General features: G+C 34.9%; 4 protein-coding genes across 5 annotated transcripts; 3 read left to right on the top strand and 1 right to left on the bottom strand.

Moving 5' to 3' along the window:
- Positions 1-508: 508 nt before the first annotated feature.
- LOC107037879 (tyrosine-protein phosphatase non-receptor type 14) lies at positions 509-4,826 on the top strand. The gene is made up of 2 exons (XM_015256668.1): positions 509-806; positions 3,210-4,826. The coding sequence occupies exon 2, from the start codon at positions 3,210-3,212 to the stop codon at positions 4,503-4,505; it is 1,296 nt and encodes a 431-aa protein (XP_015112154.1). The 5' UTR covers positions 509-806; the 3' UTR covers positions 4,506-4,826.
- Positions 4,827-4,842: 16 nt separating this feature from the next.
- On the bottom strand, positions 4,843-7,815 carry LOC107037880 (uroporphyrinogen-III synthase). The gene is made up of 3 exons (XM_015256669.2): positions 7,479-7,815; positions 5,138-5,755; positions 4,843-5,056 (listed from the first exon to the last, which is right to left on the bottom strand). Exons 1-2 carry the CDS (start codon positions 7,663-7,665, stop codon positions 5,163-5,165), a joined length of 780 nt encoding a protein of 259 aa, XP_015112155.1. The 5' UTR covers positions 7,666-7,815; the 3' UTR covers positions 4,843-5,056; positions 5,138-5,162.
- LOC107037876 (integrator complex subunit 14) lies at positions 7,419-14,520 on the top strand. Its single transcript, XM_015256665.2, has 6 exons — positions 7,419-8,312; positions 9,764-10,088; positions 11,211-11,422; positions 12,509-13,099; positions 13,682-13,898; positions 14,380-14,520. Exons 1-6 carry the CDS (start codon positions 8,139-8,141, stop codon positions 14,421-14,423), a joined length of 1,563 nt encoding a protein of 520 aa, XP_015112151.1. The 5' UTR covers positions 7,419-8,138; the 3' UTR covers positions 14,424-14,520.
- On the top strand, positions 14,436-20,699 carry LOC107037877 (transcriptional regulator ATRX homolog). 2 transcript variants are annotated; one of them, XM_015256667.2, is made up of 5 exons: positions 14,436-14,582; positions 14,871-15,245; positions 15,976-16,314; positions 17,927-18,654; positions 18,726-20,699. In XM_015256667.2, the coding sequence occupies exons 1-4, from the start codon at positions 14,523-14,525 to the stop codon at positions 18,587-18,589; spliced, it is 1,437 nt and encodes a 478-aa protein (XP_015112153.1). In that variant the 5' UTR covers positions 14,436-14,522; the 3' UTR covers positions 18,590-18,654; positions 18,726-20,699. The 2 variants fall into 2 exon arrangements, with proteins under 2 accessions (XP_015112153.1, XP_015112152.1); XM_015256666.2 differs by having other exon boundaries at positions 14,856-15,245.
- Positions 20,700-20,771: the final 72 nt, after the last annotated feature.

Raw genomic sequence — 20,771 nt, 5'->3', positions numbered from 1 at the left:
AAAAGCTGTGACTCAATATTCCAAATGAAGTTTTAATTTTTAATTTGGTGCTGACAACACGAGATCAATATTCTAAGCACGGAATTATATTGATGAGATGAACAACAGATTAATTGAATCACTTTTACCAGAGTATCAACAAACATTGAATTCCAGAAATTCACATTCTAAAGTGTGTGTTCTAGACGGAATTGAATTGTAATTATGATTAATATCTTATTCAGTCAGCATAGCAATTAGAATATAAGCAAATCGTTTATTATAATATGAAAATTGAACAGTTGATAAATTGGGACACATCATTCTCATGGGTTGTGTTGCTTTTTGCAATGAGAATGTTCATAAACAATTGACTGAAGAAAAGGAATATCGAATCTGCGAGAAAAAGGGGGGAAAAGGGCGTAATGTGGAAAGGGGATCAACGCGGGTGGCGCTAGTGGCATGAAAAAGAAGAAGAAGAAAATTTTCTTACCGACAGTTTGGTGACTTAAAACAAAATCCCCTCCACCGTTGTCGTTTTATTTTTACAGTGGTACAAAAATGGTCATTCCTGGCTGAATGTCAGGCCCAAGGTATTGTTATTCCCTCGAATCTCCACAATCCCCAGTGAAATCTCCCCCGGAATTCATGAGAAATCACCCCGTCACCTACGAAAATCTGGAAAACATGAAATTACGCGAGTGAGTTGTCTAGTGAACACGTCAACACAACCTGGAAGGAGTCAACCATGAATGGTCGATCAGGAACATAAACAATCTGAATAAAAGATAAACTCCGGAAAGCTCGAGTGCAAGATCTTCATCAAGGTGAGCCATCAGAATAATCCTCCCTCGACAATCCAAAAATACCCACGATTTAGTTTCATTGGGTTCATTTTCCGGAGCATGATAATAATTCAGAGAATGAAAGCTTCTTCGGTTTTTTCTTTGTGTGAAATTCTGAATTTTATATTAAATTATATTAAATTAAATTATATAATTATATTATATTATTATAATTATATTATATTAAATTATTTTATATTATATTAATTTATAGTGATGTTGGCTTTTTAAGATGTTCGACGTTTCTGCTTGTGGTTTATATTATTGATTTAAATAATTAATGTTTGGGGTCACACGAAAAAATTTAATAGAAGAACCTAGAGAATTCGGTAGACAATTCTCTTGGATTTTTATTGAACTTTCTATTAGTTTTTTTAATTCAGTAGCGAAGCGGTAAACCGGGTTAAGTCGATTTTGACTTTTCGTCAGTTTTTAATGGATATCTCGGAACCTAAGAGAGATAGCGAAATTTCGCTCATGACCTTTTTTATAACACTTAATTGCATCTACAAAAAAGGTTATGACAAAAATTTTTCAATCTCTTTTAGATTCCGAGATATTCGTCAAAAACTGCCCAATAGTCAAAATCGACTTAACTCGGTTTACTGCTTCGCTACTGAATTAATTCTGTAGTTTAAAAAACTAATAGAAAGTATTCTTTTCTGAAGAATGTTTTCTATAGAATTTCCTCGGCTCCAATTTTCCAAGTTTTTTCATTCCATTTTTCTTTGCTTTTTCATCAAGAAAATCAAACTAAAAAACTTGGAAAATTTATCCCGAGGAAATTGTACAGAAAATAATTAAATAGAATTGCTTAACGAATTCGCTAGGTTTTTCTATTAAATTTTTTCATACGTGTTAATGTTTAAAATACATTTTTATGTGACTTTGTTTCAAGTAGTTACAAATTTGTTAAGAGGGGTGGGTGGGGTAAAACGGACACTTTAGGCTTTTTTAAAATTATTCATAACCCAGAAACAAATTGATCAATTGTGCTCAGTTTAGACTCGTCACAAAGGGAATGAATTGTTCTTTGTATTGAAAGAAAAAATTATTAAATTTTATTAACATTTCAACTCCTTATTGACATTAAAAAAAAGTCAAAAGTGTCCGTTTTACCCCAACCTCCCCTATATTTGAAATCAGTTGGTTTTTGGCAGTCACCATATTTCATAATTTATTACGTTGTTGATCGTATTGCGCCCAATGCTGTAAAATGCGATCAAAATCTTGAGACTCCGTTTCTACAGTTTATCCGTCGATTTTTCATTTTATTTTATTGGTAAATATTTGGACACGTGTCTTATAATGCATTTGTACACGATCATGTAAGAATAAACGGAAGGTTTGAGGAATGAAAGAATGGAGCAGATGAATGAATACTGCCATTGATTAAATGTGATGTGTGTTGTGTGGATCATGTGTACATGATTACGTATTGATAAACGATGTTTCTATGAATTTATGAATGCAAAAAGGAAAAAATGGAAGAAATTAAATGATAAATGATGAATTGAGAAACAAATAGTCAATTATTTTCCCTAGATATGAAAAAATTCAGTAGAAAAAACTAGTATTTCTTTAAAGAATTCTTGCGAATTTCTATTGGAAGTCGATAAGAATTTTATTGGAGTTGTACTGAATTATATTGAGAAATTCAATTTGTTTTTTAAGCCGATTCTAGTAGATTTAAGGATATCCAAGTATTTTAGCTATTTTTTCTCCAGTGAAATTCTTTTCTACTTCTGTAGTCGGACATCAGAGTTGTCACTTGACCCTAAGTTTCAATAAGTAGGGGATGGTGGGGTAAAACGGACACTAGACTTTTTAAAAATTATTCATAACTCAGAAACAAATTGATCAATTGAGCTCAGTTTAGCCTCGTCCCAAAGGGAAAGAATTGTTCTTTGTATTGAAAAAAATCATTACTAAATTTTATCAACATTTCAACCCCTCATTAACATTTAAAAAAAAGTCAAAAGTGTCCGTTTTGCCCCAACCTCCCCTAATCATTTAACAATGATTTTGTTCTTTAAACTTTGCAGGTCTGAATTTGAATCTCGATATTGAACCGTTAGGAAACATTCTAAAAATCTGAAAAAAATTATGAAGTTTACTTTTGGAGAAAGATTGATGAAATAATAAAAAAAATTGCAATTTGTGAAAATTACGAGCATTGCAATTCTATAAATAATTTATAAACAATCAATTTTCCCCCAGAAAAATTATTCGTTCAAAATCATAACAAACTTATTCATATTCTCAATTGACCAGAAATCGATTTCCCCCCAAAAAAAATTAGTTTCCCGAAAGTTTAAAAAATGTCAATTATTCATTTGCAAACAACGAATGTTAACCTTCATTAATGACCCCATAATTCCCCAGATGCCGTTCAAATTCCACCTGAAGAAATCCCGTCAGTACAACGTGGTCTCCAAGAACCAGTACGTAATCTGCGTGGAGCTCCTGGACCACACCTCGATAGAATGCACGCTCTCCCTGGAGAGTCTGGGCCAGGAATGCCTGGACAACATAATCCAGCGCCTGGGCCTCTCCCAGCCGGAGTTCTTCGGTCTGCAGTACATCTGGAGGCACAGTGACTCCTCCCTCCGTTGGATCGACATGGACAAGCCCCTGAAGCGCCAACTGGAGAAGGAAGCCAAAGGCTTCAACCTGCACCTGCGGGTCATGTACTACATAACAGACGTGCAACTGATCCAGGACGAGATGACGAGGTACCACTACTACCTCCAGCTGAAGCACGACGTCCTGGAGGGGAGAACCCAGTGCAACGCTCGACAGGCGACCCTTCTTGCCAGTTACTCCATGCAAGCAGAGTTCGGTAATTATGACTCTATACGACACACTGTCGACTGCCTCCAGCAGTACAACCTCTTCCCGAAGATCGTTCTGGACACAGAGGAGGGGGGGAGGGACGAGTTGCTGAAATCAGCAATTTGCCAGTACAAAAGTCTCTCGGGGGTGACGCAAGCAGTGGCTGAGGAATTGTACATTTCCATTGCAATGCAGCTGGAGGGCTACGGTCACGAGACATTTACAGCTAAAGACGAGGGGAATAATCAGGTGATCCTGGGGATATCCATCAATGGGATCATGGTCGTCAGCCCTGGGACCCAGACGACTCAGTTCTACAGGTGGAAGGACATCAGCAACGTCATTAATCACAAGAAAACGTTTAGGATAGAGTGCCAGACTGAACACGAAGAGCCGAAGCAGTTTTTATTCAACGAATCGAAGAATGCCAAGTACATGTGGAGACTCTGCATCGCCCAGCACACGTTCTACATGCAGCACCAGGAGTCGAGACCCTGTGAGAGGCTGACGAGCTACTTCGAGAGTGATGGGACTGACTGCAATGAGTCCAGTGAGCAGGCAAACTCGGTTAATCTTGAGGGGAGGATCCAGGAGGACATGAGGTGGACTAGCTACAATGACCTCTCGACGTCACCCTATCCTCCTGTCTCGGTCTCCTCGACGGAGTTGAGCAATCTGCGGGCTCTGCTACCTTCGTACAGACCTGCCCCTGATTATGAGACTGCTGTGCAGATGAAGTATAATAATGGAAATCCCAGGGAGCCTTATTATGCTAATCAGGAGACTATTGTTGGGGCTGAACTCAATTGTTTGATGGGGAATGTTGGGAATCCGGGGGGTTATTGAGGGGGAATACTCTAGGTATTTTTAGGCTTGATTTATTCATTATTGAGTATTTTACGGATTTTTTCTACATGTTTGACTGAGTTGTTGGGGGAGTGGATTGAGGGGAGGTTTTCGCATTGTTAAAAAATTTTTAGTTGAAATTTTCAATGTGTTTAGAAATCTCAATCGAGTTACAGTTACAGTGGAATTTTATCAATTAAAATTCACGATTCGTTGACGAAATTGATGGAAACTGCAAATTGACGTTCAATTTTTTCATGAAAATTAATGGAAGTCAGGAAAATTCAGGAAATTATTGAATTTTAATCGAATTCAATGTTGATCTCCTGAAAATTACTACTGAATTGCACATGAGAGTTCAATTTTTTTTCTAACAGTGCGGTTTGGAGGGAATTTTTTTGTGAAATAGGGGATGTTCAGAACTGGTTCTCAAATTTTCGATCTTTATCGAAAGATAATCGTTTCCATTTTGTGTTTTCGCGTGATAATTTTTGATAAATCATCTTCGAATTGAGTTGATCCAGCCTATTCTCCCACTCCACTTCCGATATCTGTAAGAACAAATTAATCATGAGCACCAGTTGACGACTGACAATAATCGTAACGTTTTTTTGAATAAAATATTTCATCACAATTTATTCTGCATTCACAAGATCATTAATCAATAATCCCAATCTCTGCATCTTGTACAGATTTTAAGAGAGCTTGAGGGTCTGGTTTAGCTGCGGTGGCATAAATCCTGAGCCCTCGATCTTCAATAGCTTCTGCTGTCACAGGGCCGATAGCCACAGGTCTCATCCCACCAGTCAAATTGTTCTTTTCAGCAATAGCTATCACATTTTTGACATTCGAGGGACTGAAGAAAACAACAATCTGGGATTCTTTCACAATATCCAACAGATCGTCCTCTAGGGTTTCTGAGGGCAGAGTTTCATAGGCCGTTATTTTTTCCACAGATATTTGAGCCTCCTCCAGCATCTGTTGGACTGTTTCACGAGCGATGCCACTGCAGGGATACAGCAGTGGCTGATCTCGATTTGTATGGCGAGATATTATGAATTTCGCTAGCTCCTGGGCGTTGCCACTTCGCGAGCCCACGCAGTTGGCTAGATCAAGAGCATTTTTTGCTAGATTTTCGGTTGCTGGACCCACACAGTAGGCTGGCAACTCCCTCCAGGGGGGACTCAAGGGATTATCTGCCAAGCAGTGCTTGATGGCTTCTACTGATCTCTGACTCGTGAAAATTAAACCTGTAAAAATGACAGAGAATTTTTTAAATTTATGTAGTAACCAACAGTGGGGTATTTACTATCAAATAGGTGGATATTACAATGGTTTTTCGTTTAATTGGTCGTTTTTCTTCTGATTATTGATCTACTGATAATTAATAGGGGAGAGTGGAGCAAAATGGAACAGTCGAAGAATAGTTTTTTATCGACTATTTTTTTTAAATGACTTTATTATTGGGAGTAGTGATGAGAATAATAATTTTCCATTCAGTAGAATGGAACGTTATTGAGAAGTTTTGACGGGAGAAGATTGTGTCAACGGATTAATGGAAAAGAAAATGAAACAGCAAAGTCCAGAGGAATTCACGTATGAAAAAAATCAATAAAAAACCTTGCGAATTGGCTAGAAAATTCTATTGGAATCCTATGGGGTTTCTATAGGATTTATATTGTAGTTCTGTTGAAAAATTCTATTTGTTGTTTGCACGGATTCTATTAGATATTCGATAAGAAAAAGTCAATAGAGTTCGAATTTTTCTCTTTCGATTTTTTCTATTAGAAATTATTCGGCACAAATTCTCCAAGTTTTTTCCGCTGGATTTTGTTTTGTTTTGCATTACTGCTTACATTATTATTCCCATCAGTATTCCTAATAATACAAAAAGTTAATACACAAAATTTAATGAAAAAAAACGTTGATAAAATTTTTTTTTTGCTTGAATTGCGTCAAATCGTCATTCAAATTTTTTTCAATTTCAATTGTATTGAATTTGATGAATTTTTAAAAATTAATTGATTAAAAATTCATGAAGGAATAAATTCAATAGAAAAATCTAGTGAATTCGCTACAATTTGATATTTTTTTTCATTTTTTACATTTTTTTCTTTTCTTTTCATCAAAAAAATGAAACTAAAAAATTTGAAAATTTGAGCCGAGGAAATTCTACATTTCAATACAATAAAACATCTCAATACGTTGTATAAAAAATCGAATTCTATCAAATTTTTCTATAGAATATTTTTTATTCTATAAACATTTCAATAGAATCAGCCAAAAACTAATAGAAATCCAATAGAATAGTCTAGTGAATTCCCCAGGGTTTTCCATTAATTATTTTCCTGCGTGTCCCAACCAACAAATTGAGGTTTTCCTCGTGACAGAAGACATTGAGATGCCCCTGACTCATGCGAAACATTGTAATCAACATTGAGAAACAAAACCTCGAGATATCACGGACGAAGAAATTTAATAGAAAAACCTATCGAATTCGTTAGAAAATTCTATTGAATTTCTATTGAACTGTTCTATTAGTTTGTGGCCGATTCTATTAAAATGTTCAATAGAAAATATTCAGTGGAAAAAATCAATAGAATTCAATTTTTCTGTATAACTTATTGTATTGAGATATTTCCTATAGAATTTCCTCGGTTGAAATTTTCCAACTTTTTTCGTTTGATTGTCTTGATGAGAAGAAGAGAAAAATAGAATGAAAACAACTTGGAAAATTTGAGTTGAGCAAATTCTATAGAAAATGTATGAAAAGAATAAGTTATGTAGAAAAATCGAATTCTGTTGACTTTTTCTATTGAACATGTTCATAGAATCAGCCAAAAACTAATAGAAAGTTTAATAGAAATTTAATAGAATTTTCTAACGAATTCGATAGGTTTTTCTTTTAAATTTTCGTGCGTCATCATCGAATAAAATTTTTGGAGCAAAGTAACAGTCCATTGTCACGTCTACCGGAGTATGATTCAGGCGTCTCCAGGCGATCTCGCAATTTCTGGGCGTTCACGAACGAGAAGGACAGAGTCGACAGGACTTGACAGCTGTAGCCAGCCCCCTCGAACACCTTGACGTAGGAGTCTTGACCTTCGTTCGCTGCCTTCTCTCCCTTGCACAATATCACGTCCTTACAAATTCCCTCCATAATTTAATAAAATAATTTAACAGAGAAAAAAGCCCCAAAAATGTGAGCAAAACGTGTTTCCATCGTAGTGCTGTGTAATTGTTAATGAGACATTAACATTTGACATGTCTCATGACTCTACGCATTCAGGTGCACTTGAGGCACCATTTGGGGAACATAACCTCAATTTTCTTCGATGTGTTCATCAATGTTCATTGATGTTGATCGTTGTTGTCCCGAAAACAACACGCGAAAATTAAAAAAAATACAGTTGAATTTTTACTGATCAGTGGGAAGTGATAATTAATTAAATTGAGAGTCAAAGTGAATTATTGATGAATAATTGGAAGAGAAACTGCAGTGAGTAATGCGATAGTTGGAGAATAGTTGGAGTTGTTTGGCTTCGTCGTTGGTGATGAGACGTGTCGATGATCTCGAGTGCTGACGAATAACTTTTTTCATGATTGAGGGAATCGCTTAATGAAAAAGGGAAAATGCCGACAGTGATAGCTCTGGACGTTTCCCTGTCGATGAGACGTCCTGTCCCCTCGACAGGACATGATGTGCCTCCCAGTGAAGTACTGACGAGGCATCACCTCGCTGTGCAGGGCATCAATCATCTCCTTCATTATTTGCAAGTCAATTCTAAACTCGAGTTTGTGTCGTTGGTAAGTCAAGTTGGAATTAAAAGCCTCATTGGAATTTTTGGGAATGAGTTGTGGGGAAAGGTTTGGTATTTGGTGTCATAGAATGTGGGATATTTTTGGAGCTAGGGGATTCAGCGAGAAATGTCAATAGACTTTTTTGTAGCTGATGAAATTTTCCGTGAAACATGTTCTTTGGGGTTTTTTCCTAGAATCACTCGTTGTGGAGATAATTTGGAGGTTTATGGGAATTCTATTTGCACTTTTATTCGGAGTTCTTTTGCAATTCTGATTGTTTTACGTCGGTTTTAGGGACAATTGTGGCATTTTATGGAACCCAAAAAATAGTTTTTAAATCGTTTTTTTTTATGGAATATTCGATGGAAATTTGTTGGTAGAGTTTAACTTTCTGTAGAAATTCTTCGGCATAAATTTATCAGGGTTTTGTCTATAGAAGTTCCTATAGAATTTCCTCCGCACAAATGTTCTAGGTTTTTTCATTTTTTTCTGTATTTTTTTTCTCGTCAAGGAAATCAAACAAAAAATTTGGAAAAGTTGGGCCGAGGAAATTCTATAGAAAATATCTCAATAGAATAAGTTGGATAGAAAAATCAAATTCTTTTGGAAATTTCTATAGAGTATTTTCTATTGAACATTTCAACAGAATCTGCCAAAAATTAATAGAAAGCTCAATAGAATTGTCTAGCAAATTCGCTAGGTTTTTGTATTAATTTGTTTTCATTCGCGATGATGATCTTTCGAAATCGAAATCATCAATTTTTACCCGAATTTTTCCCAAACTGGAATCTGTCTTAAAAATCATCCACCTTTTGGCCAATCTTCAACCGAGTTTGCGCATAAGATAAATTTCTAAATAAAAAATTGATATGAATCTTATCAACCAATTCGTTAAAAATCTAGCGAATTCGATTTTTCTATATAACTGTTCTTCAGATCTTTTCAATAGAATTTCCTCGGCTCAAATTTTCTAGATTATTTTCATTCTATTTTTATTTTCTTCTCATCGAGAAAATCAAACAAAAAAATTTGGAAAATTTGTTTGATTTTCAAATCAAACAAAAAAATTTGGAAAATTTGTTTGATTTTCTTGATGAGAAGAAAATGAAAATAGAATGAAAAAAAAAATCAAACAGAACAAATCAAGAAAATCAAATAAATTTTCCAAGTTTTTTTGTTTGATTTTCTTGACGAGAGGAAAAGAAAAATAGAATGAAAACAACTGAGTCAATTTGAGCCGAGGAAATTCTATAACAAATATCTCAATAGAACAAGTTATATAAAAAAATAGAATTCTGTTGACTTTTCCTATCGCATATTTTCTAGTGAACATTTCAGTAGAATCAGCCAAAAACTAATAGAAAGTTCAATCGAAATTCAACAGAATTTTCTAACGAATTCACTAGGTTTTTCTGTTAAATTTTTTCATTCGTGCTTCTATTATCCCCCTCCAATAGGTGGTATTCTCATCAATGTACGAAATGCTGTGTCCCTTTACCCGAGACTACGACATGATAAGGTCGAGACTGCAGTCGATTGAAGAGCGCGACAAAACTTGTATAGAAACTGCTCTCCATGGGATTAACACAGTAGTCATGTCAGAGTGGGGAAACACGACTGCCTGCCAAGTTATCCTGGTCACCGATGGCAATCCAGGCGTTGGACCAATGTCCCTGGGACATTCCCTGAACAACATGCACCTCGAAAGAGAGTCCAATCCATTCCCCCTGCCCTTTCCCTACCCGGGAAAACTGAATATTGTCTGTATTGCAGCTCCACAAGGTGAAAATCTTTCTTTGACTCACTAATAAATTCTTCAATTACCTTGACAACGAGTCGCGCTAAAGGAAAATGTTAAGAAACCTTTTTTGTTGAAAATTTCCTCAGCTACAAAATTGTCTTTTGACATTTTCTTGTAAAATCACTCGTTATGGAGAGAATTTCGATTTTAACAAAGACGCATTCAAATTTTTTTTCTGTTAAATGTTAAATATTTATCCATTTATTTTTTTCATGTGTGAATGTTAAAAATATTTAGTAGAAAAACCTAGATCTGTTTCTAAGATATTCTATTGGATTTCTCGTGGAGTTTTATTAGAATTCTATTCTTTTTAAAGATTGAAAAGCCGTAGAGGAGGGTTGGGTAAAACGTACACTTAAGACTTTTTAAAAATTATTCATAATTCAGAGACAAATTGATTAATTGAGCTCAGTTTAGACTCGTCACAAAGGAAAAGAATTGTTCTTTGCATGAAAAAAAAAATTATTAAATTTTATCAAGATTTCAACCCCTCATTAACATTTTAAAAAAAGTCAAAAGTGTCCGTTTTACCTCAACCTCCCCTATATGAATTCTTTTTTTTTGCGACATTTCTACAGAAGATTAAGCAACTCTAACGCATAATTTTGTTAACAAATACGTAAATGATCCTACGCTGATTCAGCTAAGGTGAACACGTCATTAGTCCAATATTTCTATTGAAATGAGTGTAAAGATGTGATGTTTCAAATTAGATATCAGAAAGTAAAAACTTCAGAATTAGAATTCACTTGTATTAATCATGATAATTACTTTTTTAAAATAAATAATCGTCTATAAACTGCAGACATCTATAGACATTTTTCAATAAACAAATATCTACTTAAAAACGCGGGGAAACGTTGCATAATTTTTTAATAGAATTGGCGCAAAAAACAAATAGAATCTTTCAAGAAAATTCGAATAGAATTCCAATAGACTATTGACTTTGAAGTCAATTTCCTAGAGAAAGAGCTAGGATTTTCTAATTAAACTCGCTCAAACGTGTTGCTTCTCACGTTTGACATTTGTCCATATTTGCTTTTATCAATTTGATGCGAAGAAGACGTTTGCTCCTTTGAACCAAGAATTTTGTGTGTCTTTAGACTCTGGACTGAAGTATGGATTGCCCCTTTATCAACGACTGGTGGATTTAGCTGGTGGAGAGAGTGGAGTTCTCGTACCTGATGGACAGCTTTCAAAGACAACAGTCAACAATTGCTTCCAGAAATTAGCAGAGGCCAACTACGTTTCTTTCCAAGGATATTTGAAGTGTGGAAATTTGGGATCCAGAATTCTTCTATCTCCTCCTCCAATGGTATTTGTTCACTCTTCCCATCACTGCTCCATCTTTTATTTATCCCAAGACAATACCACCTAAAATTTTGTTAGATTTTCTTGCTAAAAAGAAATGAAAAATGAAATGAAAACAAATTTGGAAAATTTAAAAAGAAGAAATTCTGCAGAAAATATCTCAATAGAATAAGTTGCATAGACAGTTCAATGGGAATCCAATTGAATTGATTGTTTAGTGAATTTGCTAGGTTTTTCTATTAAATTTTTTCGTGCGTGATCATTTAAGCCTTAAAAAAAATTAGTCACTTGAACCAGGTCTTAAGATTGAACCTTGAGATCAGAAAAAAATGAGCAACAAAATTTCAGATTTTTATCTATCACTTTAGTCCCTCTTTTCTGTGAAAATTTATAACAAAAAATTCTCAGAATTTTGTACGCACACATGAGCATACGCAGAGACATTCTCTAAAACCATCGTGTCTCGACATTTCATGATATTCCAAGTCATTTCCAAGGAAAATTAGAGAATCAAATAATCGACCGATCACAAAGCTTCCATTCGGAATTGAAAAACACGGACAAAAAAATTTAATAGAAAAACCTATCGAACTCGTTGGAAAATTCTATCGAATTTTTATTGAACTGTTGTATTAGTTTTTGGCCGATTCTATTGAAATGTTCAATACAAAATATTCAGTAGAAAAAGTCAACAGAATTTAATTTTTCTATATAACTTATTCTATTGAGATATTTTCTATAGAATTTCCTCGGCTCAAATTTTTTTTTAATTTGATTTTCTTGATGAGAAGAAAATAAAAATAGAATGAAAAAAACTCAAACAATTTGAGTCGAGCAAATTGTATACAAAATGTAGGAAAAGAATAAGTTACATAGAATAATTGAATTCTGTTGACTTTTTCCATTAAATGTTTTCTACTGAACATGACAATAGAATCAGCCAAAAACTAATAGAAAGTTTGATAGACATTCAATAGAAGTTTCTAACGAATTCGACGGATTTTTCTATTAAATTTTTTCGTGCGTAAAATCATCCTGAGATCATGAAATTAATCATCCCTATTGATTAATTTGACATATTGAATTCCAGTCATACACAAAAAAGACAGATTTTGAATTGCTGTCCGGACTGACCCTCTCGAAAACCCTGGAAATCTGTGGCTTCATCTCAGTAGCAGACGTAGGCAGTCCAAGCTCAATCTCCAGGCACCTGATCCTCCCCCTGCCAACCGAAAAAACCCCGAGTATGCAGGGCATTTCCCCGGACGAGGACTCAGACGCTGAGGATTATGGGGACGAGGGGAGATCTCCTTCATTCTGCGTGCTCCTCCACGGAGCACTGAAAGTAGAGAACATGGCAGCCTTATGCTTGTTGAACAACAATTGGTACGGCTTCATCTACTCCTGGGCAGACACCAAGAAAAAATCGAATCTCATGCTGACACTGCTGGAGCCAGGCTGCGACGTTGTGCCCTGGCTGGGGAATTTCAACCACTTGGGGACCATCGATGCAGCTTCGAAGAGTGTGGAGGTCTTGAGTTTTCCGTTGAAGCCGGCTGAGAAGAGGAGCTACTCGCAGAATGCTCCGTCGTGGATCAGACAAGTTGGACTGCAGTCGGATATTCAGAAGATCCTCAGACATGCCAGAAAACTGCCGGAGAAGACCCAGAACTTCTATAAGGTGAAGGAACAGTTTTTGGGATTTTTATTCTTGAATGTATTCACATTTTCATAAATTTAAGCTTATTTAAGCTGATTTAAGCTTATTTTTATTTTTATGAAAAATGAAAAAATGATGAGAAATAAAAAAATTGAAATTCATAAATTTAAGCTTATTTTTATGAAAATAAGCTTAATATGTTATTATGTAGGTTGGTATTAATTCCGATAATGAAATTTAGGACTAAATGTCAGAAGAAATTTCTGTTGAATTAGGAAAATCTTCATTTTTAAAAATGGTTGATATTTTGTTCTTGAAATCACGCTTTACGAACTTTTATAGAGTGACATAACCATTATCGAGAATTTTATTCATGAATGCATTCAATTTTTACCAAAAATAAGTAGTAAAGTAATAGTTTTTCTAAAGTCATCTGTGCATTTTTATAAAAATAAATATCCAAAAAGTCCATTTAACATTAAATATTCTCATTAATTACATAATTATCTTGATAACGAATAATTTTAGGAGAAAATGTCAAGAATTCTTCACTTCAGATCAGAAAATTTGCTACAAAAAATTGAAACAATTTTTTTTTTCTAGGAATTGAATAGATTGAGACGTGCAGCCCTATCCATGGGTTTCGTCGAACTCCTGGAAGGGTTGGCATCGATATTCGAGCGTGAATGCACCCTCCTCCCCCCGAATCTCCACCTAGACTGCACAATCCAGATGGGGCACGTTGCGGAGATGTTGAGAAAGCCTTATTCCAGAGAATTAAAAAATAATATCACACCAGTGAGAACCCAATTTCACAAAGGTGATCAATAATTATTCAAACCAACAAAACAACATTTTTATACCCGACGATTAATTAATAAATCAATTATCATTTCATTAATAACCATAGTGGTACTATTTTTTTATCTTCATCAAAATCAACTGCAAATGGAAACGACTAATCACAGAAATGTCAAACAAACATGAAAACAAAATTAATTATGTTAACAATTACTATGATTATGTCGTTAAAAATATATAGACAATATTTTTAATGCTATTATTAAATAATCGACTGATATTACTCTTCAAAGAGACAAAAGAGTGAATATTGCAGGGAAAAAAGAAGAAATGTTAAAGAAAAAAAAATTCCAATTTTGAATTTCGAATCATTTGAGCATTTCGATTCCCATTGGTGGAATTCCATTGGCGCGCCAGTCTCCCCCAATCACGAATGCAAATTCAGTAATAAGAACAAGAACAAGGATTTGATTGGATTGGAATCCTTTGTCTCATGACAGTTTATACGTTGGACCGAAGAAGAGACTGGAAATTTTTTCAATAACGGTCGCTGCGAGCATTCGATCGACTGTCGACATTCTGCCGGCGTTTAGATTCGTTTCGAAGAATTCTCAGTTCTATTTCATTACTCTGAAAAGTAAACATGGTAACTAGGAGGAAGACGAGGTCGTCGGATGCAGAGGAATCGAGGAATTCAGCAGTTGTGAGTAAAATTCCCCGAAATGTCCAGAATTCTCAGAATTTGCAGCCCTCTTAAATCGTCGATATCTCCTGACCCAACGATACGATTGAGACAAGTCACATCTCATTTTGAAGCCTCAAAAAATACCTTCAAAATGAAGGAAAAAATATAGATTTTCACTCTGCCGATCCTGAGTTATTGACGATTGAAGACGATGATTTTGTCCTCTTCTTCCCTAACCTTCAGTGAAATTCTCATCGTTATGCCTTTGTTTATCTGATCTGAATGTCAAAGATTCTGGATGTTAAGGACGATGAGACTGCCATCAGTCAGACCGAGAGACAGAGGGGGAGTGGATCGCCTGGGGGAGTAGATGTGACTGTCAGGAGGAGCACCAGAACGAGGAAAGAACCAGCAAAATACCAATCGCCATGCCCTTCACCCACTTCTTCCAAGAGATCTGGCTCTTCAAAAACATCAGTGAGCTCCCAATCGGACCAGCCAGTTAGCTCACAGTCGGAGGACGACAGTGGAGAGGTGGAGGTGAAGAAGAGGAAGACTAGTAAAAAAGGGAAGAAAGGAAAGACGAGGACGACGAGGCCCACCAAGAAGAAACAGACTGGTTCCAAGATGACTGAGTACGAGAGGATGATCCAGAAGAACATTCAGGAACGAAATGCCTTCGTAAGCCCGTGTCATAGTAAAATTTAAAATAAACTTGGAAAATTTATAGGGGAGGGTGGGGTAAAATGGACAGTTTTCATTATTTTTAAATGTCCATGACGTGCTGAACTACTCATAAAATGGAATAATTTTATTTCTCAATTGAAAGGCCAATTCTTCCCCTTTGGGATGAGCTTTGACTGAGCTCAATTGATAAATCTCTTTCTCACTTATGAATATTAAAAAAAAAAGTGTCCATTTTACCCCACCCTCCCCTAGAAAAGAATTTACGGTGTTTTAACTTTACGGTGTCATGTTCTGATGGATATTTGATAGAAAACATTCAATAAGTGTCGATTTTTCTGTGTCTTTTGGGCATAAATTTTCCAACTTTTTTCCACTGAATTTTTGATCGCATCTCATAATAAATTCCAAGAAAAAAAAAATTGGACCATTCGTGCCTAAGAATTCTAATACAAAAAAAACCCAAGAGAATGTTCTACAGAAAAATCAACTATTTTTCTACTGAATTTTTCATTTGTGAGAATGAAAAATAATTATTCTTTATGAAAAATAATTATTCTTTATTATTATATTATTATTATTATTATTATTATATTATTTGATTATTATTATTATTATTATTATTATTATTATTATTATTATTCTTTCTGAAGAGTAACTATGAAATAATTATTCTTTACTCATGTTATCTTTTGCCAATTTGTTCAATTTTTGCTGCATTTTTCAGCTTGAAAATCTGATGAAAGGGGAGGGAAACTCTTTTGAAGAGGAGAAGCCGGTAAAGACCTCTAGGAAGAAGAAGAGACGTGCCTCGTCGACGAATGACGAGGAGGAGATTCAGCAGCCGAAGAAGAGAAGGAAAGTAGCCACGAGAAAGAGAAAGGCATCCTCCGATGATGACGAGGAGGAGGAGACTGGGGTGAGCTACAACACGAGGAGCAGAGGGGCTAAGAGACCTCGAGGGATCTACAAGGAACATGGCTCCAGTGGGGGCGAGAATGACACGTTGTCGTCTGCTGCTGACGTCTCGGATAATGAGGATGAGGAGACACGTGGCAAGAGAAAAGTGAGTGATTTATGATTCGAAGGACATTTTCAAAGCTTTTTCGTAAAAAGAACAGGAAAATGGTGAGGAGCAGAGATAGCCATATTCGTAAATCGTAATTACCGTTAAATTTTGAAGCTGTCATTTAGTTAACACCATTCGTAAATTTTCAATTATTTTAGTAATCGTCAATTTAAATACGTGAATTGAGTAATTTAGGGAGGAAGATTGCCGATTATTTGGTCAATTCAGTAGCGAAGCGGTAAACCGGGTTAAGTCGATTTTTACTATTGGCTAGTTTTTGACGAATATCTCGGAATCTAAAAGAGATAGAAAGATTTTTGTCATAACCTTTTTTGTAGAACCAATAGAGCGTTATAAAAAAAGTCATGAGAAAAATTTTGCTATCTCTCTTAGATTCCGAGATATTCAGCAAAAACTGGCTAATAGTGAAAATCGACTTAACTCGGTTTACCGCTTCACTACTGAATTGGTAATCTCTTTTAAGAAATTTGAATTATTTACTTAATGGAAAATTCACAGTCCTGTATTATCAAATATTTAATTCATCATCAATCACTAATTTGAATTATTAATATCATGCTGTTTTTATATTTTGATGAGAATATTTAAACCTTTACCAATGTAATTCGCAAATTCCTTTAATACTGATGAAATTTAATATTTATTGCCATCCCTGGTCACGAGGGTCACGAGGGCCATCCCTGGTGTGGAAAAAACTTCGACTTGAACCTGTGTTCATATTATTAAATAAATGTCTCTCCTAACTCTCATTTTGCTCTGCAAAAAAAAAGTTTACACAGATTTCAGTATTTCTTTACATTCAGCCAAATTCATCGAAGAATTACTGAAGAAAAAACTAAAAATAAAGAAAGAATTCATGCTGCACCTCGTGTTTGATCCCCAGGGATCGACATCAATCATTATATTATTAATATTAAGAGCAGTTGCGCCTTAAAATAATTCAGGTTCACATATCTCTACTGAAATTTGAAAAGTAAATAAAATAATTGACAATATGATATTATCAATTGACAATTGGCTAAATAATTCTAAATTTCGTAAAAATTTTTCTCTCGATCAGTCAAATAATCGTCAATCTTCCGAACTCAATTATTGATTGATAAAATATTTAATTTATTTGATGATTAATCTAATAATTCAAAGAGCATTTTTAATAAAGGTTAAGAAATAAGTCCGGTAGAGAGGAAATAGTGAATGGATAATTTATCATAGTAACTAACGATCTGACAGCCACTGACTACTGTCACAAATGACGACCCAACGGCCATTAGATACATCAAATTATTAATTTGCAATTCCTCCCTATTGGGTTTATTTCCCAATATTATTAAAAAACGCCCTTTGAAAATGTTCAGCTTTTTTTCACCGTTTTTTATATTTTACAATCATAATTTTTGGAGACTCCCGGGCAATGTAAAACTGAATAGCAATTGGAGATCATTTCATATTATCAAAATAAAAAAACAACGAAGATCACGTTAAAAAAATAACCCACCCGGACCTTAACTTAAAATTTATGACTACAAGATGTCTGTTTATCACTTCCCTCTCGACTACTCCTCTCGAACTATTGTTGCTTCAATTACAGACGAGGAGTTACAAGAAAACGGAGAGTGCCATCGTCACCAGGGGACTGGCAATGCTGGCACAGAAGAGAGAGGAGCTCAAAGTAAATCAACATCCCCAGGACCCTGAACATATCGGAGAAGCAAGTGGTGAAGCTGGGGATGGTGAAGAGGATGTTGAGGATAATGACAAGAGGGACGAGGACTATGTGGAGGACAGCTGCTCCACTGAGGAGGAAGGGACGTTCGTCGATGGAGATGACACTGAGGGTAACAGTGATGGAAGTAATCCTTCCCCCAAAGAAAATGTGGGAATGGGTGGGGAAGGAGGAGGTTCTGACGAAGGGAGGGATCCAGATGCTGCAGGTAGAAGTGATCTTGAGGCTCCTGGAGAGACACCTGTGGATGAGAAAGGAAATCAAGAGGCTGGGGGTGGTAATGAAATTATTAATCCCACTAAAGATGATGGGAAGGTTCCTGGGAAAGGAGATTCTCCTAAGAAGCAAGATGCAGATGGAGAAGGTAGTCCCAGGACCCCTGAATGGAAGGAAAATGGGAGTGTTGATGAGACTGAGGGACAAGTCACTCCGAAAATCAGGAAAGTGAGGAGCGAGGAGTTCCTGGAGGAGAATAAGGAGAACTCCATGCCTGAGGAGCCGCAGGACGTCCTCAGCCCAGGGAAGTGATGCTTAGGATTTAGTGTATTGGAGTCGTTCACGGCCTGGAGGAGTCGCGGCTCATTAAATATTCTGTGAGTACTTTTTAAGAGACAGATCAAATGAATGGAGAAGGAGACTAGTAATGTGACTGTTTCCTTTGCAGCTATTCATTCAGAAAGATTTAGGATTTCTCTGGAGAGAGTTGACAACACAGAGGGCGAAGATTCGTTGACGAATTCTCGATTCTCAGTAGAAACTTAAGCAATTGTTAGGTTTAGAAAAACGAGATTTTGATTTAGTAGCGTTTTTTTTTGAGGTCGAATTTTGATTTAAAGAGAGGAAGTTCTTGGAAGTTTTGAGATTATTGGGTAGTTGGTGAGAACAAGGACAAACTGATGATCTAAAAATTTGAAATTTGGTCTAGAAATGCGGATTGTTTTATTTTCGACTCTAAAAATTGATCAAATAATGCAAATTGCTTTAAAAGCGTGAAGATTATTAAACACTTGAAGGAGGCGTTGCTCTCGCGAATAGTTTTAAGAAGTTGAAGATTATCAAAAAATCGATCAAAGGATCTCAGTGTCTCATTGAATGAGCATATAATACTTAAGAGAGAAATACCCATAGAAGATTAAAAATTAGAGCTTAATGATTCGTTGACAAACTTAATTTAATTATCATTTATTTTAAAAATTGATCAAAAAATGCAAATTGCTTTAAAAACTTGGAGATTATCAAACAATTGATTGAATAAATCCCTAACTTCATCGTTCAACAATGTGAAGATTGATATAAAAAAATTCTTCAAAAATTCGAATCAATTACTGAATCAAATAAAAAACTGACGGAACAACAAAAGGAAAATTATAATTTGAAAATTTATTGATCGATCTAAAAATACAAATTGCTTTGTAAAATTGGAGAATAAAACATCATTATCGGAATCACTCGAAAGATCAACAACTGAGGGATCAATGTTCGATGTTGCTTGATGATTAGTGATTTGTAGATTGAAGACTATCAAAGAAGCTCAAAAGAACTCAGTGTCTCATCGAATGAGAAAGAGAAAAATACCAATACAAGATTAAAAATTAGAGTTTAATGATTCGTTGACCAACTTAATTTACTTATCATTTATTTTAAAAATTGATCAAAAAATGCAAATTGCTTTAAAAACTTGGAGATTATCAAACAATTGATTGAATAAATCCCTAAATTCATCGTTCAACAATGTGAAGATTGATATAAAAAAATTCTTCAAAAATTCGAATCAATTACTGAATCAATTAAAAAACTGACGGAACAACAAAAGGAAAATTATAATTTGAAAATTTATTGATCGATCTAAAAATACAAATTGCTTTGTAAAATTGGAGAATACAAAATAATTATCGGAATCACTCGAAAGATCAACAACTGAGGGATCAATGTTCGATGTTGCTTGATGATTAGTGATTTGTAGATTGAAGACTATCAAAGAAGCTCAAAAGAACTCAGTGTCTCATCGAATGAGAAAGAGAAAAATACCAATACAAGATTAAAAATTAGAGTTTAATGATTCGTTGACCAACTTAATTTACTTATCATTTATTTTAAAAATTGATCAAAAAATGCAAATTGCTTTAAAAACTTGGAGATTATCAAAGAATTGATTGAATAAATCCCTAAATTCATCGTTCAACAATGTGAAGATTGATATAAAAAAATTCTTCAAAAATTCGAATCAATTACTGAATCAAATAAAAAACTGACGGAACAACAAAAGAAAAATTATAATTTGAAAATTTATTGATCGATCTAAAAATACAAATTGCTTTGTAAAATTGGAGAATACAAAATAATTATCGGAATCACTCGAAAGATCAACAACTGAGGGATCAATGTTCGATGTTGCTTGATGATTAGTGATTTGTAGATTGAAGACTATCAAAGAAGCTCAAAAGAACTCAGTGTCTCATCGAATGAGAAAGAGAAAAATACCCATAGAAGATTAAAACTTAGAGCTTAATGATTCGTTGACAAACTTAATTTAATTATCATTTATTTTAAAATTTGATCAAAAAATGCAAATTGCTTTAAAAACTTGGAGATTATCAAAGAATTGATTGAATAAATCCCTCAATTCATCGTTCAACAATGTGAAGATTGATATAAAAAAATTCTTCAAAAATTCGAATCAATTACTGAATCAAATAAAAAACTGACGGAA

This window comes from Diachasma alloeum, unplaced genomic scaffold, assembly GCF_001412515.2.
Source record: "Diachasma alloeum isolate Michigan unplaced genomic scaffold, Dall2.0 Dall_scaffold_00271, whole genome shotgun sequence".
NCBI lineage: Eukaryota > Metazoa > Arthropoda > Insecta > Hymenoptera > Braconidae > Diachasma > Diachasma alloeum.
This window is presented reverse-complemented; position numbering and strand designations above follow the sequence as displayed.

Bases quoted from the DNA above. Each gene is read 5' to 3' on its own strand.
- LOC107037879 (XM_015256668.1), top strand. From the start codon at position 3,210: ATGCCGTTCAAATTCCACCTGAAGAAATCCCGTCAGTACAACGTGGTC.
- LOC107037880 (XM_015256669.2), bottom strand. From the start codon at position 7,665: ATGGAGGGAATTTGTAAGGACGTGATATTGTGCAAGGGAGAGAAGGCA. The intron at 5,756-7,478 runs GTAGACGTGACA...TCATTTTTACAG, and splicing joins GACGCCTGAATCATACTCCG to GTTTAATTTTCACGAGTCAG.
- LOC107037876 (XM_015256665.2), top strand. From the start codon at position 8,139: ATGCCGACAGTGATAGCTCTGGACGTTTCCCTGTCGATGAGACGTCCT. The intron at 11,423-12,508 runs GTATTTGTTCAC...ATTGAATTCCAG, and splicing joins TTCTATCTCCTCCTCCAATG to TCATACACAAAAAAGACAGA. The intron at 13,100-13,681 runs GTGAAGGAACAG...TTTTTTTTCTAG, and splicing joins AGACCCAGAACTTCTATAAG to GAATTGAATAGATTGAGACG.
- LOC107037877 (XM_015256666.2), top strand. From the start codon at position 14,523: ATGGTAACTAGGAGGAAGACGAGGTCGTCGGATGCAGAGGAATCGAGG. The intron at 15,246-15,975 runs GTAAGCCCGTGT...TGCATTTTTCAG, and splicing joins TTCAGGAACGAAATGCCTTC to CTTGAAAATCTGATGAAAGG. The intron at 16,315-17,926 runs GTGAGTGATTTA...CTTCAATTACAG, and splicing joins AGACACGTGGCAAGAGAAAA to ACGAGGAGTTACAAGAAAAC.